Source organism: Hipposideros armiger, unplaced genomic scaffold, assembly GCF_001890085.2.
Source record: "Hipposideros armiger isolate ML-2016 unplaced genomic scaffold, ASM189008v1 scaffold_122, whole genome shotgun sequence".
NCBI classification, from domain to species: Eukaryota; Metazoa; Chordata; class Mammalia; order Chiroptera; family Hipposideridae; genus Hipposideros; species Hipposideros armiger.
Genome location: NW_017731472.1, coordinates 18778 through 35813, shown reverse-complemented (window position 1 = coordinate 35813; position 17036 = coordinate 18778). Strand labels below are relative to the sequence as shown.

The 17036-nt window shown below is 40.0% G+C and overlaps 1 protein-coding gene across 1 annotated transcript in view; it reads left to right on the top strand.

Moving 5' to 3' along the window:
- The window catches only part of LOC109385699 (ankyrin repeat domain-containing protein 55), a gene marked incomplete at its 3' end in the record, with an annotated part of 43486 nt that overhangs the window by 9815 nt on the left and 16635 nt on the right, over positions 1–17036 (top strand). Inside the window, exon 3 of the mRNA XM_019648208.1 lies at positions 13986–14108. Coding sequence (XP_019503753.1) covers positions 13986–14108 — 123 coding nt within the window. The remainder of the gene's footprint in view (positions 1–13985; positions 14109–17036) is intronic.

The following is a 17036-nucleotide window of genomic DNA, read 5'->3' as shown; positions in this document are numbered from 1 at the left end:
CAAAACAATGTAAGCAGTTTCTTATGCATCCTTCCACAGAGAATGATTCCATGTATAGATAAGCAAATATGTAAGCATATTCTTTTTATTTGTTCTTTAAGGCATGAAGTCCTCCATTTATTTTTATAAATGGAAGTGTTGTTTTCCTGTGCTCCCTGCCCCCAAAAGAACTGTTGAAACTTTTATTGAAATGACATTAAACTTACAAATGAATCTGTGTAATAATTAAAATTGGTTATACTATTTAGTCATCCTATCTTGAGAATATGCCATGTATCATCATAAATTCAACTCTTCTTATATCTTTCTTATAGCCTTCAATAAAGTTCTGTAGTTTTCCTCATTAAGATTCTGAATATATATTCCTGGGTATATATTTTTGTAATGAGTTATTTCCAATGTAAGGAGGAGTTATCTTCCTCATATTATTTTATATAGAACTATCTAGTTTTATATTTAAAACTAACTTAATTAGATTTTATTACTTCTAACTATTCTGTGGTTAATTCACTTTGTCATCTGTGGTTAATTCACTTTGTCATCTTGGTCAAATGGACTAGTTTCAAATTCTGCTCTGCTACTTAATAGCTGTGCAACATTGGGGAAATTACTAAACCTGTCTGGTTTATAAAACTTCAATTTCCTCATCTGTAAATGGGGCAAAAGATACCACCTACTTCATTAAATTGTTGAAACAAATAGCCAATTCAAATGAGCCAGTGAGGGCAGTGCATGGAACATGAGTCAACTGTAAACATTAGCTATTATTATAATTTTGCTCTATTATTATAATTTTGCTCTTTCTTTATGACTATCATCTCATTTCTATTTGCTTCATATCTTATTGTGTTAAAGTTTCTCATATTTCTTTCTGTGTTGCTTCACTATTAGGTGTGATATTTGTAGTTGATTTGAAATAAATGTACTTAACTAAATTAAGAATGTCATATTTTATTCTTAGATACTTATCACTTTTAGCAACAGATATCAAATTTTATCAAATACCTTTTTATTCTTTAATCATATAGTCATGTATTGGGTCGTTGGGAAAGTCATGATGTATTTTTGCACTGAAAAACATAGAAAAATACGTCATGACTTTCTCGATGACCCAATATATTTCCCCTTTGCTCTGTTGGTGTAATATATTTTACTAATGGTAAAATCAAACATCTTTATGATCTGATAGAATTTAATTTAAAACTTAAAATTCTGTGTTCACAAATTGAACTTGTCTGTAGGTCCCCGTGTGTGTCTTTACAGTTTATGCTAGCCTTAGAAAATAAATTAGAAAAACTTCACTCTTTTTCTATGCTTTTTAAAGAGCATTTTAATCACTTTAGAATCTTATCCTATTACTACTAACTTTTAATTCTCCCCAGTGTGGAACCAACTCTTCACTGATGTGTTTCAAATTTTGGATTAATGTGTATAGTTTATTTTTGCTACAAATGACTGTAAACTGTAGCACAGTGATGTCTGTCAGGCAGAACGCTGAGCCACACATGTGTGCAACAGAGTGGAGAGTGGGGGACAGGCTGCTGTGAGCACCATAAAGGGTCCCAAGTTCACTGAGAGCTTGGCCTCTGGGTGAACGCGCAGCTGTAGACAATTGCATGTGGGTCAGAGATAGAATCTGTGGCCTGACAGCCTGCAGCCTTATCTGAGTTTCACTGCTTCCTACCTGTGTGACTTTGGGTAAGTCGTTTTCCTGCTCCACCCTTATTGTAGTGCTTGCCTCACAAGATGACAATTAAATGACCTGATTTATAGAAAGAGCTTAGCACACACAGTGCCTGGTGCACAATAAGCACAATGTAAGTGTTGACCATCATTGTGATGGTTATTCAGACAGTGGCACAGTGCGATAATGCTTTCATAGCTACTAAGAGACATCATTGTACTGTAGAAGTGATTGTGGGTATGGCAGTTTTTTGCTAACTTCAGGGTTGTCCTGAGTCTTTTAATTTCTTCAAATGTGCTACTAAAAATTCTAGAATTCAAAACTGTGCAGGCACGATGTCAGAAGGCTAGTAGATTGGGGGAGAGAGACTAACACTTTGTGAGGGGTGTAAATATCTAGTATATTGTTTTGTACACCTGAAACTAATTTTAAAAAAACTGTGGAGCCGGCCAAGTAGCACATTGGTTAAGAGCTGACTTGGGACGCCAGAGGCCCCTGGTTCGGATCCCACATATAAGGGCCAATGACACTGCCCTCTACAGCTAAGATGCTGAACAACAGCTCAACCTGGAGCTGGGCTGCCGTGAGTCGCCATGGGCTACCGTGTGTAGCCAGCAGCCAGCGTGAGCGGCCAGCAGCCGCAGTGAGCTGCCGTCCAGAAGCCGGACACTGATCTGCCTCACCCTGGAAGAGCACAATGATGGTGCCAACTTGGGCCAGTGAAGTGACGTCCTCCACAACTAGACTGAAGAACAAAAGGGCAGCAAGTTGTCTGTTCCCCTTCCCCCAATTCCCCAATAAAAATCTTTAAAAAAAAACAAAACAAAACTGTGCAGGAAACACAAAAAAGCTAACTAAGAACCTTGACTGTGGACTAACCACAAGACTCTATGGCATGTGACTGAGGTGCACTTTGGCCACATCCCCAAGTTCATGTGTACAGAACTGGAGAGAGAGTAGCCTTGGGGTCTTTCTTCCTAAGCCACAGTTTCAGTAAATGGGCTGTCAGAGGAGACTCCTCTAAAGTGTTAATAATGATTTAGTATACAGTAAGGCTGCCATGATCAATTTGCAAGGAAAGGGAGAAAATCCAAAGATTGACTCTTTCAAATAAAATTAATTGTGGCATACAAAAATAAGTTTAAAAATTCCGTATTAATTATAATTAAATGTTAACAAATAAATAATTATAAGGTTCCATGCGGATGACCTTTCTGATTATAAAAACAGAGAAATACATATTTTAAATGTAATAGCCATAGATTTTTTTACTATATCAACATTGAAAATGTATTTTTCAAAAACCAACTAAAACAAACTGAAAACTTAAGTGGCAAACAAGGAAAAGTAACTGTGGCATAGATATCAGGTAAAGAGTTAGTGTCCTTACTGTATAGAAAGCTCTTTCAAATCAATTAGATAAAGACAAATGCCTTGACATAATAAAACATAAAGGACACCAATAAATAATTCATAAAATGGCCATAAACATAAGAAAGAAGTTCTCTCTCTGGAACAATAAAAGAAATGGCCATTGTAAACAATATACTATTCTTCTTTCACATCACTATTATTTTTTTTTTTAATAATGCACAGTGTCCTTAAGGATGGGGTGAAATTTGTGCTCTCCAGCACTGCTTGGGGAGGGGGTGGGAATTAGTTCAAACTCTCTGGAGGGCAGTTTGACAGAATCAAATCCATTGACTCCCAAGTTGACTTCTAGGAATGTGTCCAAAGGAAATAATCACAGATGCACAAAAGGACATATGCAAGAGCGGTATAGTGTTATTTAGAATAGCAACAGAATTTACAATTCCCCCCAAAAGAGAAACAATTTAAATGTCCAATAATGAGAGAACTGATCAAATTAGTTGTGCTAAATTCAGTCACTGGGATTTAATGCCACATTCTATAAATAATATTTTCAAATCTTATCTTATGACTTGGGGAAATATTTATGATCTAATGTTAAGTGAAAAAGAGCAAAAATCAAAATTGTATGTACAGCATGATCTTATTTTTGTAAAGAACAAATATACAGGTATAACGCCAGCACAATGCTCAGAACTGTGAGTCATTGGCTGTTACAGTGTTAAAACATCTCCAAACCTTCAGATCAACAGGAATTGCCTGATCCTCACCCCACAGACAATTCCCCAGGAATACACTCAGTACCCACAATCCAGCTGCTAAAAATTACTGGCCCCACTTCAGCTATTAGGTCTGCCTCCATTCTGATGGGGGCTGTGACAAACCAGTTGATATCACCCTTGATATTATTATGGAAGGGGATTTCAAGGCAAGGTAGCGGGGAACAGAGATTCACTTAATAAATGAGTAACAAATTGACCTTGGTGTTAGCAAACCTCACACTGGATCTCAGAAATTTTTAGTGATTTTCTTCAGGCTCTATCATGTGTTCCAATCCATAGAAAGATCACAATGTGGGAGATTTTGGATTTGTATGCTACCTTGGTCCTGCTCCAGCAGCAGCCACTGCCCACAAGTTGTAGCCACAGGCGTGAGACCATTGTCCTAATCCCTGAGAGTACTACCCACCTCAGGCTGTCGCACCTTCCAGAATTTTCTCCCTTCTCTTCTTTGCCTCCTGGCCCCGAGGCTGTTTGGACCTTTCCAAATATTTGTTTGAAGAGATGCTATTCAACCTGGGGATGAATTATTGACAAAAAGGGAGAAAGCAGAGTCAAGACAATGAGGGCATCCATGGAAGGCCAGCTGACAGAATGCAGATGCAACAGGGCTTTAGGAACGATGCAAAGCTAAAGGACCACAGAGAGATAAAGTTGTTTAATCTCTGACACTTGGACCAGATGCCCCAATTACATTCGCTTTCTTACTATTGGGTTGTCGGAAAAGTCATGATGGATTTTTTTCTGTTTATTGTTGCAAAAATGCATCATGACTTCCAATAACCCAATATTTTCAGGAGATCAAAGCATTAGGGGCACTTTTGCAAGTGGCCACAGTGAAGGGCCATTAGGAGGATGGTGTTTAAAGGACCCAAAGGAGAACCTCTCCTCCAAATCCCTCCCAGCCCAATAGTCATTGTTCACAACAATAGGTGATTCATTATTTGGTTCTCACAGATGTGAGAAAGACGCATAGAATGCCAAGTACGAAAGGAACCTTAGGGGTCAACTGCTGCTCAGTGCAGGTTATCTCTTCAAGAGCATCTGCTTAAACATGGGTCGTGATAAGGAGCACACTAGCTCACAAGGTAGTCCCTTCTAGTTCTGAACAGCTCTAGTCATTCAAAATTTTATTCATGCCAATGTCTACCCACCAGAGCTGGTTCTGCCCTCTGGCTCTATGAAAAACAAGTCTTAAACTTGCTTCCAACTTTTTAAATATTTGAAAACAGATGTTACGTACAACGGAGCCTACTCTTCTTCAAACTAAACAAGCCCTGCTTCTTCACTTATTCCTCACCTTCCAAAGTCCCCAGTTCAAATGACAAATACCTAGGGTATTTCTGTACAGTAAGAAAGGTAGGTGGAGTCATTCATTTGATCCAGAAGAAAGCAAGGGAGATCAGAGAAAGGACGGACAAAATAACACTTGACTTCAATTTCCAAAGGCCAGCACAATCCTTCATAAAATTTATTTAAGACTTACAGCTTCCTAATTACCAAAAAACTACTTGACACAATATTTTAACATTAAGAAGAGTTCCATAAGACCCCAATGGGTGAGAAAATCCCCTGAACATGCAAACTAAATCAATCAATTGATCTATTTATTGTCCATATACTAAAAGCCCTGCCCTAGGCACTAAAGACAGGTCTTATTTTTGAAGAATTAGTATTATTAAAATGAAAGTGCGTTCTGCGAAAATGCATTCTAGAGAGGCATCATTACTGAAGTTCAACACAGACATACTTCTTAAAACAGCAAATTCCATTCCCCAGCCCCCGCCTCCCCACCCCCTCCTTCCAGTAGAGATGCTAACTGGAATGGCATTCACAGGTCAGAAGGATCACCCTGAGGAACAGAGCAATGCTGAGATTCAAAGAAGTGCAACGTGTGCTGCGTCTCAAATCTGGTTATGAAGAAAGGTCTGATTGTGGCCAGATATTTACCCTTGAGATAATATTGTTGGGAGACTTCCTCCCCACAGAAAGAAATTCCTTCCTTGTCACCCCCACAGCGTGAAGGTTGCTTTGAACATTTGTGCTCTCAGCTGGTACATGCAGAAACCTCAGAGCTATTTTTCTCTTTAAAATGTTAGAAACTCTTTTTCCTCTCCTATATGACTGGCACTTTATAAAAACCCTCTTAAAGCCTCAGTCAATGCACCCTGAGGGACTGGAAGAGAAAACAGAAGAAATAGTAAAATGGTTCAGCTCACAAAATCTCTGCTGCCTGCTAAGCAAGGCAAGGGGTCTCATTAAGGGGAAAGAAAACAGAGGTTCCTCTCTATGTCAAAGAAGTTATATTGATAACAATTGACATGGTTTGAATACTTACTCTGTGCAAGGCATTGCTCTAAGCACTTTAGGTGGAACTCATTTAGCTCTCAAACAGCCCTACGAGGTAAATAGTATTCTTATCCCATTTGACAAGGGGGAATAGAGAGGTTAAGCAACTCGCCCAAGGCCGCACAGCTCTCAGGGAAGTGGCAGTGCCAGGATTCAAACTCTGGAGGTTAGGTCTATGCTTTTACCATTTTCTCTTTATTTTTTATTTATTTATTTATTTATTTTTAGCTGAACCATCCTGCTACCTGTTGGCAGCTCAGCGGCTGCTCAGCTCGGGCTGGACTCGAACCGCTGTTGCTCAGAGCTCAAACTCTTCAGCGAGCTCTTAACCAACTGAGCCACTCGGCCAGCCCAGTGCTTTTACCATTTTCCTACATTGCCTCCATGTATGATATATATGATGAGTAACATGAAACTAATTTTGCTTTAATGCCAGCCAACTGTATCAATGACCTTAAACTTGTTCCTGCATAGCCAGAGTGTTCCAGACTAACTTTTAATTCTGCCCAGCAGAACTGGCACCATCCCAGTTCAGGGTCCAGGTCAAGGCCCACAGAGATTCTTTATCACCAGTGGGTGGCAATATTGTCACATGGAGCCATCTGAGTGCAGTGAAGACCTGGCATCCTCCTTCAAAGTGTAGAAAAGCCCTCACCACCTTACGCATAGGTCGTTCTAGGCAGCCCCCAAATGCAATTTTTCTACTGTCCCCAAAGCACCCAGGATAATCCTGCCGGAGGCAAGAGGGATCTGAATTAGGAGAATGTTCGCCCAGGAAACTATTTATTTAAGTGATTCTCCCTCTGTCCTGCAATAATATCCCTGGCATATTGCAATTTAAATTACACACTAGTCTTCCCATTAGGGCATGTCTTTCTTAGGGACAGAGGTTCTACAACATTTGAACCTGCAGTTTCACTTGCCGGTGGTAGAGTAAATGGATGAATGATTAAACTTTAGTTCTTCAGGAGTAATCAGTTCTACTCCAAGAGACAATCTAAGGAAGATCTGCAGACTCCTCCATAGTTGCCCCAAATGAATCCAAACTTCACTGTTGACTCTAGGGTGGGTTCAGCCATCCAAGTATCCTCAGAATAGAATGAACCAAAGAAAGCCTTCAAGATCATCCTGGTCTGGACTCTTGAAACTGCAATACTCAATTTATCCTTACGTGGACCTGGCCCTTCCACAAATTAGTCACAGCCTAAGGAGAACAAATGTCAAGCTGACCTCTAGGTAGTTTCAATAGAGTGAGCCCAGTAATTGGTGCATTCAAGGGCTTTCCCATGGAATTACACAATAACTCCAGGCAGAGCCACTGTGTGAAGCTCTAGAAAAGGGGCTCACATTTGTATAAAATCTGAGAAGCTCCAAAGAAGTTCATCTAATCAAAAATGTTTCTAGTAGCCGGTCATATGTCTGGAATCCTGCTATTAAAGAGCTAGGCCCTGGGGATAAGGTGGATAATTTATGATACACCCAGAAACCTGTTAAGGTTTTTAACAATGAAAAATAAGGGAAATAACATCTATCCTTCCAATTTTTAGATAAAAATTTAAAATACACACTTGTTTCATTTTTTTAATCTATTAAGATATTTATAAAGGTCAGAATTAGAAAAATACATACATATTTTTTCTTTTTCATAACTTTGTCACATATCTAGGATTTGTTTTCTCATTATAGACACACTAGGCTCTGTCTACCTTTTAGTGGTAGCACATTAATGTAAAGCTAGTAAGATATTTCTCTTTCACTATTTAAGAAAAAAACTTGGATTACTTTGATGACTATAAAAAATATTAATTCATTATAGAGAATTTAGAAAATATAAGAAAGTGCTGAAGAATATCCAAGAGACTATCTTTATTGACTTTTTGATGCATGTTTTTCCAGTCTTTTACATATTTCATGTATATACATATGCATAGGTAATATTTTACAAAATATATTCTTTTTTGTAAAAAAAATGTTTCTTTCTTCCTATTTCTTTGTGTCTCTTTTCCATTTTCTCTACTTTCAGTCTCTCTTCCTCTGTGTGAATTCTGGAATTTCTCTTCATGTACCTATACATAAGTCTATCTGTTTAACTTTTTCACACAGTTAGAGAAGCAAGAGCCATTCAAACTGTGCTCCTTTTCTAAGCTGAATAGAAAGAAAGATGATAAAAAATAGATGATAGATAGATGATAGCAGATAGATAGATATTAGATAGATAAATAAAGAAAGAAGAAAGGAGAGAAGGAAGAATTTACATCTTATTTCTTGATGTCAATCTTCTGCATGTCTTAAATGCTTTTGTGACTGTTGGTAGAAAATTTTTTTCTTGCCTCCATTTTAGATTCCATAGGGACCATCAGTCATTCTTCTTGTACCAATTATTTATACATCACTCATTTCTACACAAATTGTTTGGACTGTCTCAAGTTTAGGCCTAATTATTTGCACTGACTGCAGTTTAAATTGACTGTTTCTACAAAACCTCTACGGAAACCCCTTCATTTCCTATTTCCTAATCACTCTGTGGTTTAGTATGCTATCTCAGGGCTTGAAGGAACTCTAAAGTACATTCTGTTTTTCCTCACACATCTTCCTTTTCCCCTACCCTATGCTTTACTCTCTATCTGAATTCCTTCTGCAATATACTGTGTTAGTGGCCATCGAGCCAAAATTGGCCACCTTCAATAACAGGAAGCTCACTGCTTCTTGAGGTGACCCAGAGCATTTTTACAATGCTCTAACAATTAAAATATTCTTCTATCTGTCACTTTCACCTACTGCTATTTCTAACTGCTGGAGTGTCACAGAACAATTTAACCATAAAATTGTCTGCTTAAAAGCTTTTGAAAAATGATTCTATTTATCATGGCATCGAAAAGAATGAAATACTAAGGAATAAGCTTAACCAAGGAGATGAAAGACTTGTACACTGAAGACTACAAAACATTGCTGAAAGAAGTTAAAGAAGATACCAATAACTGGAAAGACACCCTTTATTTCATGGATTAGAAGACAATATTGTTGAGATGTCAGTACTACCCAAAGAGAGTCCATACAATCCCTATCAAAATCCCAATAATGTTTTTCCAAAAATATAAAATATCCATCTTAATAGTCATATGGACTCTCAAGGAACCCCAAATAGTCAAACAATGTTACAAAAGAAGAATAAAGTTGGAAGTTTCACACTTCCTGATTTTAAAATATGCTACAAAGCTACAGTAATAAAAAAAGTATGGTACTGGCATAAAAACAGACATATAGATCTATGAAATAGAGCTAAGAGTCTGGAAATAATCTCATATATTTTTGGTCAATTGATTTTCAGCAAGGGTATCAAGACGAGTAGGGGAAGAGCTGTCTTTCAACAAATAGTGTTGGAACAACTGGACAGCCACATGGCAAAACAATGAAGTCAGACCTTTACTTTAACACCACATACAAACAGTAACTCAAAATGGGTCAAAGATCTAAGCGTAAGACCTAAAACTAGCCGCTGAGCTGCCAACAGGTGGCAGGATAGCTCAGCTAAAAAAAAAAAAAAAAAGACCTAAAACTATAAAACTCTAAGAAGAAAACAGGGGAAGCTTCATGACATTGAATTTGGCAATGATTTCTTGAATATGATGATAAAAGTATATACAACAAAAGAATAAATAGACAAATTGAACTACATCAAAGTTAAAGCATTGTGCATCAAAACACACTATCAGGGCCGGCCCAGTGGCGTGATGGTTAAGAGCTGGCTTGGGACACCAGAGGGCCCCAGTTCAGATCCCACAGGTGAGGGCCAGTGACACTGCTCTCTACAGCTAAGATGCTGAACAACAGCTCAACCTGGAGCTGGGCTTCTGGGAGTCGCTGACGACAGCGTAGGCTGCAGCCCCTGCTGAAGTGGGTTGCCATGGGCTACTATGTGTAGCCAGCAGCCAGCGTGAACAGCCAGCAGCTGCTGTGAGTGGCCATCCAGAAGCCAGCGACTGATCTGCCTCACCCGGGAAGAGCGTAATGATAATACCAACATAGGCCAGTGAAGTGACGTCCTCCATAACTAGACTGAAGAACAAAAGGACAGCAACTTGTCTGTTCCCCTTCCCCGATTCCCCAATAAAATCCTAAAAAAAAAAAAAAAAATCCAGCAATTTCACTTCTAAGTGTATACCCAAAAAGAACTGAAAGCAGACACTGGAGGAGATATTTGTATACCCATATTTGTGGCAGCATTATTCACAATAGCCATGAAATGGAAACAACCCAAGTGTCCATCAATGGATGAATGGATAAACAAAATGTGGTATATACATACAATGTGTTATTATTCAACCTTTAAAAAGAAGTAAATTCTGGCACATGTTGCAACATAGATGACATCCAGGACATTATGCTAAGTGAAATAAACCAGTCAGAAAAGCACAAATACTATTAATTCCACTTATATGAAATACCTAGATTAGTCATATTCACAAAGACAAAAAGTAGAATGCTGGTTTCCAGGGGGTGAGGTGGAGTGAAGAATAGGGAGTTTTTGTCTAATGGGTACAGAGTTTGAAAGGTGAAACAAATTCTGGAGATGGATTGTGGTGATTGTGTTAATTGTGGCACAACATTATGCCATTGAACTATACACTTAAAAATGGTTTAAATGGCAATTTTTATGTTATGTATATTTACCACAATTAGTCTAAAAATTTTTTTTAAAAGGTCTTCAAATATCTAAAGGTTACCATCATGACCCATAGTATTCTCCAGGATAAACACCTATTTCCTTCCACTAGTCATTATGTGACATGAAGTCCATTCATACCCGGTTTCAGTCACTCACCTCTGAATGTTCTCTAGGCACCTATAGCCCATTTAATCTATGGGCCATAGACCTCAACCAGTTGAAAATAGAAAAGGCCTATTACCTCCTTCAGTCTAATTACTAGATTATTATTAATGCAGCCAGAGTTCCCACTAGTTTATTGTCACACTGTTCATTTCTGTAGCACTAACTGCCCAACTAAAACCCTACTTTCTTTTCTAATGTGTTGCCACTAAAACCTTTTGTTGGTTAGAACTCTTTAAGTTATTAAAAAGAAAAACACAAAAAATCTATGCAAATTGACTTAAGCAAAAAAGGAATTTATTGGCTCATATAAATGTTCCACAGATGGTGCTGGCATAAGCTGTGGTTTGATTCAGGAGTTCAAATTATACCACCAGGTCTCAATTATTTCCTTCTCTTATCCCAGCTCTGCCTTTCTCCGTATGTTGTCTTTATTCTTAGGCTCTCCACCCATAGCTCCCAGTTTCATGGATAGTGGAACAAAGCAAGAGTATTACTCCCAGCAATCCCAGTCAAAGCATTCTTGCCTTTCATAGAAGGCTCTTACTGGGTGGGGCACATCCCTGAGCCAATCTGTGTGACCAGGGTAAGGCTTGTGTTGAAGGCTTCGTTCTAGATCACATCTTCTGCCCCTGAACAGAGATATAGTCAACTCCACTGAATCAGCCCATGCGTTGCAGGTGTAGGGGAGGTAATCCCTGGAAAATAATCAGGTTAAGGTCACCAAGAGGGTGAGGGGATGTTGAACAATAAAAACAATAGGTTCAACAATCTTTCAGTTAGTTCCATCGGGTAGATTTTGGACTAAGATACATTACCCTATGTTTATCTCCAACAAATACAATCTTATTAGAATCCTTCTGGCAAGTTATTTTGGTATCCTCATTCTATCAGGCAATGATGTCCTTTCTCAAGTTGTGTATGCTCAGCAGTGTGATGAATGTGCCTTATAGATTTTATTGCACTCAGTAATGAACACATTATAAACATGTTTATATATGTTATATAACATGTAAGATATAAACAGGCTATAAATACAGAGCTCCTCAGCCCACCACCAGGATCTTCCCTCTAAGGTGATACCACCAGCTCCTTCAGATGTGGTCATACAACCAGATACCAGGCCTATCTTCGTCCTGAAGTCTGGTGCCTGTTTCTTGTGCCCAAGGATATCATGCATGAGCAATCTTAACAAAATGTCTAGACTCGTGAAAGGGTTTCTAATAGACAATGTTGTATGCAACATATGGATTCTTTATCTAGCCATCATCAAAGAAAGACCTTTTTATCTACATGCCTCAGATTTCTAATGATCTCTAAACCCACAAGAAAAGAGAAAGTAGCAGTAATAGTAGCAAAATATTTGCGGCATTTATTACATGTCATGCCTTGTTCTAAAAGCACAGAGGATTAAATATTAACTCATTTACTCCTCACAACAAATTTATGAGATAGTTGATTGTCATAATCATCATAATCTAAGGAAAGAAGATAAGGAAACTAAGGTTCAGAGAGGGTAATTGGCCCAAATTCACACAGCTGGTTAATGCAAATCAGGATTTGAACCCAAGTGATGGCGCTCCAGAGCCCGTGCACTTATGCAGAGACCTTGACACCTCTCACCTCCCACTTACAGCTCCCGGGCAAATATACAGGAGAATCAGCTTTAAAAACAACAACAATAACAACAAACCTATCGTAGATAAATTAGAGAGCAACTACTCACTTTTATTGTCATAAGTGAATGATTTTCCATAACTAGCTCCTCCTGGCACTGGCCAACTGGTTAAAAAATCACTAATGACTTCCCAGAAATACTGGGACAGAGAAAGCAAGCCAAAGTGTTAGGACCACTGCCAACTAAAGATCTATTAGAACTCTAAAGCATTTCTGGCACAATGTCCACGTTAGTAGAAAAACTCAATTTAAAAAAAAACACAACTTTTCTTACACATGCATATTTTCCCTGAACAAGGGCTATGCGTGGGAGAAATCCTAAAGGGGCTCAGCCCAGCATCTCAGTAGGGGTCTGTCTCCCTGTGAGCAGGACTCACCTTCCAGTCCTTCCACTGCTCCCCTAGGGTCCTTTGACCCACGCTTTCGTTGTCACCTTTCGCAGTACTACTGGTTCACTTGTGCAAAAAGGTATAATACAGGTGGCTACCAAATTCAAAGGAGTCGCATACAGCTCTGTTCCTTCTGAAAACACCATATCATGAAACCCCAGAGGTTCAAATGAAGGAGCTTTCAGGAAGGGACTGCATGCAAAGAGGATGCAGAGTTGAAAACAATCTGTGTTCCCAGAGGGAGCCCAGTGAAAGCTGGTTCTAGGGAGGAGGAACTTCCTGGTCAGAGAGAAGCAGCTACTTCTAGATGCTGCACTAGGGGGATGGCAGGAAGACATGTTCAGTGTCGCCCTCACTTCTCCCCACCAGTCTCCTGCCACTGCCTCCATGGGCAAGCTAGAGCAGGAGGGGTCCTGGGTGATGCCATCAGCAAGGGTTGGCCCTCAAGGGTACAAAGCAAGGCAGGAAAAGGGTGGAGAGGACATCCAGAGGACAGAGAATACGGTGTCCAATGTCTCTATCAAAGTTAGGTAAACTGAGTCATTGAAAGGAAAAAGCAATGTGTCCCAGATATAAAAGGGAAACCTGGAATGAAGGTGCAGGCCCCCCTTTCCTACCTGGCCTCACTGATTTCAAAAAGACTGAATACCTGGAGGGAATCATAAAATCTCAGGGCACAGCCAATACCTTAGGCTTCTTCTCATGTTGTAATGGTGACATTACAACATGGCCCACACTGGTCTAACTTTCTTCAGAAGTGGTGAGAGTGCATGTGAACAGGGTGACTCAGCCCCCTGCCTGGATTCACCAGAGAGGTTTTCATGAATCACTTGTGTGGGTGACGCTTTGGGTGTTATTCTTTCAGTGAATTTGCTCCACACACTAACATGTCTGTTTGATTCATGAAGGTGATTCATCTGAGGAGGTTGACCTGACCATGGTGTACCAGGCAGCATCTAATGGGGATGTCAATGCACTGACCGCAGTGATTCGGGAAGACCCTTCCATCCTAGAATGCTGTGACAGTGAAGGTGAGCAATGTATACATTTTGAGTCCTGCAGAACATTCTGCTTTATCCTTTCAGAGGGACTTCAGAGGGGAGCAATGTTAGTAAAATTACATCTGACAGGCCACTTTGATACTGGATTGTCAAGAAGTGGCCTGTCGGAGGCTGTGTGCAGGTCCCTCAGTATTTCTTGAAATGAAGGTCTTGGATACAAAGCTTCAAATTCATTTACATCACTTCTTATGATGAAGCCAGTTGGTTTGAGTTTGTTTTCAACTTCTTTGTATGAATGACAAAGTAATTAGGCCAAGAAAAGGGGTATGGAAAGAAAAGGCAATGGACACTGGGACGGTGTGGCTTTTGGTAGTGAGGGACATTGGGACAGTGTGATTGTTAAGGCAGAGAGCAAGGACTTCTGCTTCTGGGAAGATGCAGGAGATGTACTTTTTTGTTTAACCTTTCTGCTAAATACAACTAAAACCCCCAGACATTATATATAAAATAAACAAGAATATTCTGGAAGGTGGAGTTAAAATGACAGACTGGCTGGCACCTTGGCACCCAAGGAATGACATGGTGGTGAGTTTCTTGGAGTTTCCTTTTGCCTCGTATATCCCAGACTTAGAGCTAAAGAAGCCAGCAATCCAGAAATTCAACGGGCACAGACCAAAAAAAACCCCAACAGAAGCCTGCTCTCTTTAGCCAAAGAACCAGGATAGGAACAGCCTGACAAGACAGAAAAATTTTAGACAACAATGACTGTACTCCAGCCAAACACCACCAAAAAAACCCTGTGGGCTCAACCCCACCCATTCCAGGAACCACCATGCAGGGAGCCTGGGCCTCCTTCTCCACCTGGTGGTAATGAGGTCCCCTCCCCCTACCTGTTGTGGTGTTAGAATTAGGACTTTCACCATCATCCAGCAGTAATGAAGAGCCTTCCACCTCATGTCAATGAAGGCTATGTGGGGAACAAGGACTTCTAATGGCACCTCCCCTCACCTCCCTTTTGGAGTAGTGTCAGAGGAAGCCAGATAAAATAGAGGGTTTAAGTAAAATTAGGCGACTCAGGACACAATATGCCAAATGTCCTAGTTTTAATAGAAAAATCACTTGTGGTGTTCCATGGAAGACCTCAAACTGAATGAAAACTACAATCAATAAATGTCAACACTGAGAAGACAGATGTTAGAATTATCTGATAAAGATTTTCAAGTAGCCATAAAAAAAAACTGCTTCAGTGAACAATTACAAACATGCTTGAAAAAGATGAAAAAACAGACTCAGCAAAGAAATAACAGATATAGGAGAACCAAATGAAAATCTTAGAACTGAAAAAAATACAATAGGGCCGAGCGAGTGGCGCAATGGTTAAGAACTGGCTTGGGACGCCAGAGGGCCCCGGTTCGGATCCCACATATGAGGGCCCATGACACTGCCCTCTACAGCTAAGATGCTGAACAACAGCTCAACCTGGAGCTGGGCTTCTGGGAGTTGCTGGCGACGGCGTAGGCTGCAGCCCCTGCTGAAGTGAGTTGCCATGGGCTACCATGTGTAGCCAGCAGCCAGCGTGGGCGGCCGGCAGCCGCAGTGAGCAGCTGTCCAGAAGCCGGCAACTGATCTGCCTCGCCCGGGAAGAGCGCAATGATGGTGCCAGCTTGGGCCAGTGAAGCAACGTCCTCCACAACTAGACTGAAGAACAAAAGGACAGCAACTTGTCTGTTCCCCTTCCCCCAATTCCCCAGCGCTGTTCCCATCCCCCCAATTCCCCAATAAAAATCTTTTAAAAAAAATACAGTAATCACAATTTAAAACTCAGTGGATAAGCTCAGCAGCAGAAATGAGCCAATCTGAACAACTGAAAGAAAATACGCTTAAAAAAAAAAAGAAGAAAGAATAGAGCCTAGAGACCTATAGGATTATAACAAAAGAGCTATCATTGGTTATCCATTCCAGTATTTCTAGGAAGTCATTGATGGTTTTTAACCAGTTGACCTGTCCCAAAAGGAGCTTTGGATTCCCTTATCATGACAACAAAGTGTTTTGTAAAGTAAAGTGGGCGCTCCCTAATGTATCCTTGGTAGTGTTTGTTCATTTATTTGCTTGTTTTTAGAGCAAACTACTAATGCATCTGCCTTGGGGCTAGAAGTGGAAATGAGGAGAGTCAAAGGTTAAACACCACTTTGTGTGATAAGTGTAAGAGCCAGACTGATTGGGTTCAATCCTGACTTGTACGACTATGAATGGAAAAGAAGACACAACATATCGAAATCTGTGGGACACACCTAAAGTAATGCTAAGAGGGAAATTTATAGCACAAAATACATTCATTAGAAAAGAGGAAAAGTATTAGTCAATAATCTAAATTCTCACCTGAAGTGCCAAGAAAGTAAAGAGCAAAATAAACCCAAAGTAAACAAAAGGAAAGAAATAATAAAGACTAGAAACCAATGATATTGAAAGCAGAAAAACAATAGAAAAATCAATGAAACAAGAAACTGATTCTTTGAAAAGATCAATAAAATTGACAAATTGCTAGCAATAGTACTGACAAAAAATGAATTACCACTATCAAGAATGAAACCAACGATACTGCAGATACCTAAAGGATAATAAGTAAATAAAAAGGGCCGGCCAAGTGGCTCAGTTGATTAAGAGTTGGCTTAAGAGCATGAGCTCTGAGCAACAGGGCCACCGGTTTGATTCCCACATGGGCCAGTGACGCTGCGCCCGAGCTGAGCTGTTGCTGAGCTGCCAACAGGTGGCAGGATGGCTCAGGTGGTGTAACAACAAGATTGCCTGTTCAATGGTGGGCTATGCCCACCCACAACTCAGACTAAACTCAGCACCTTGAGCTGAGCTGCCGCTCAGATGGCTTAGTGGATAGAGCGTGGGCTCTTAACAACAAGCTGCTGGTTCGACTCCTGCATGGGATGGTGGCTACGCTGACCC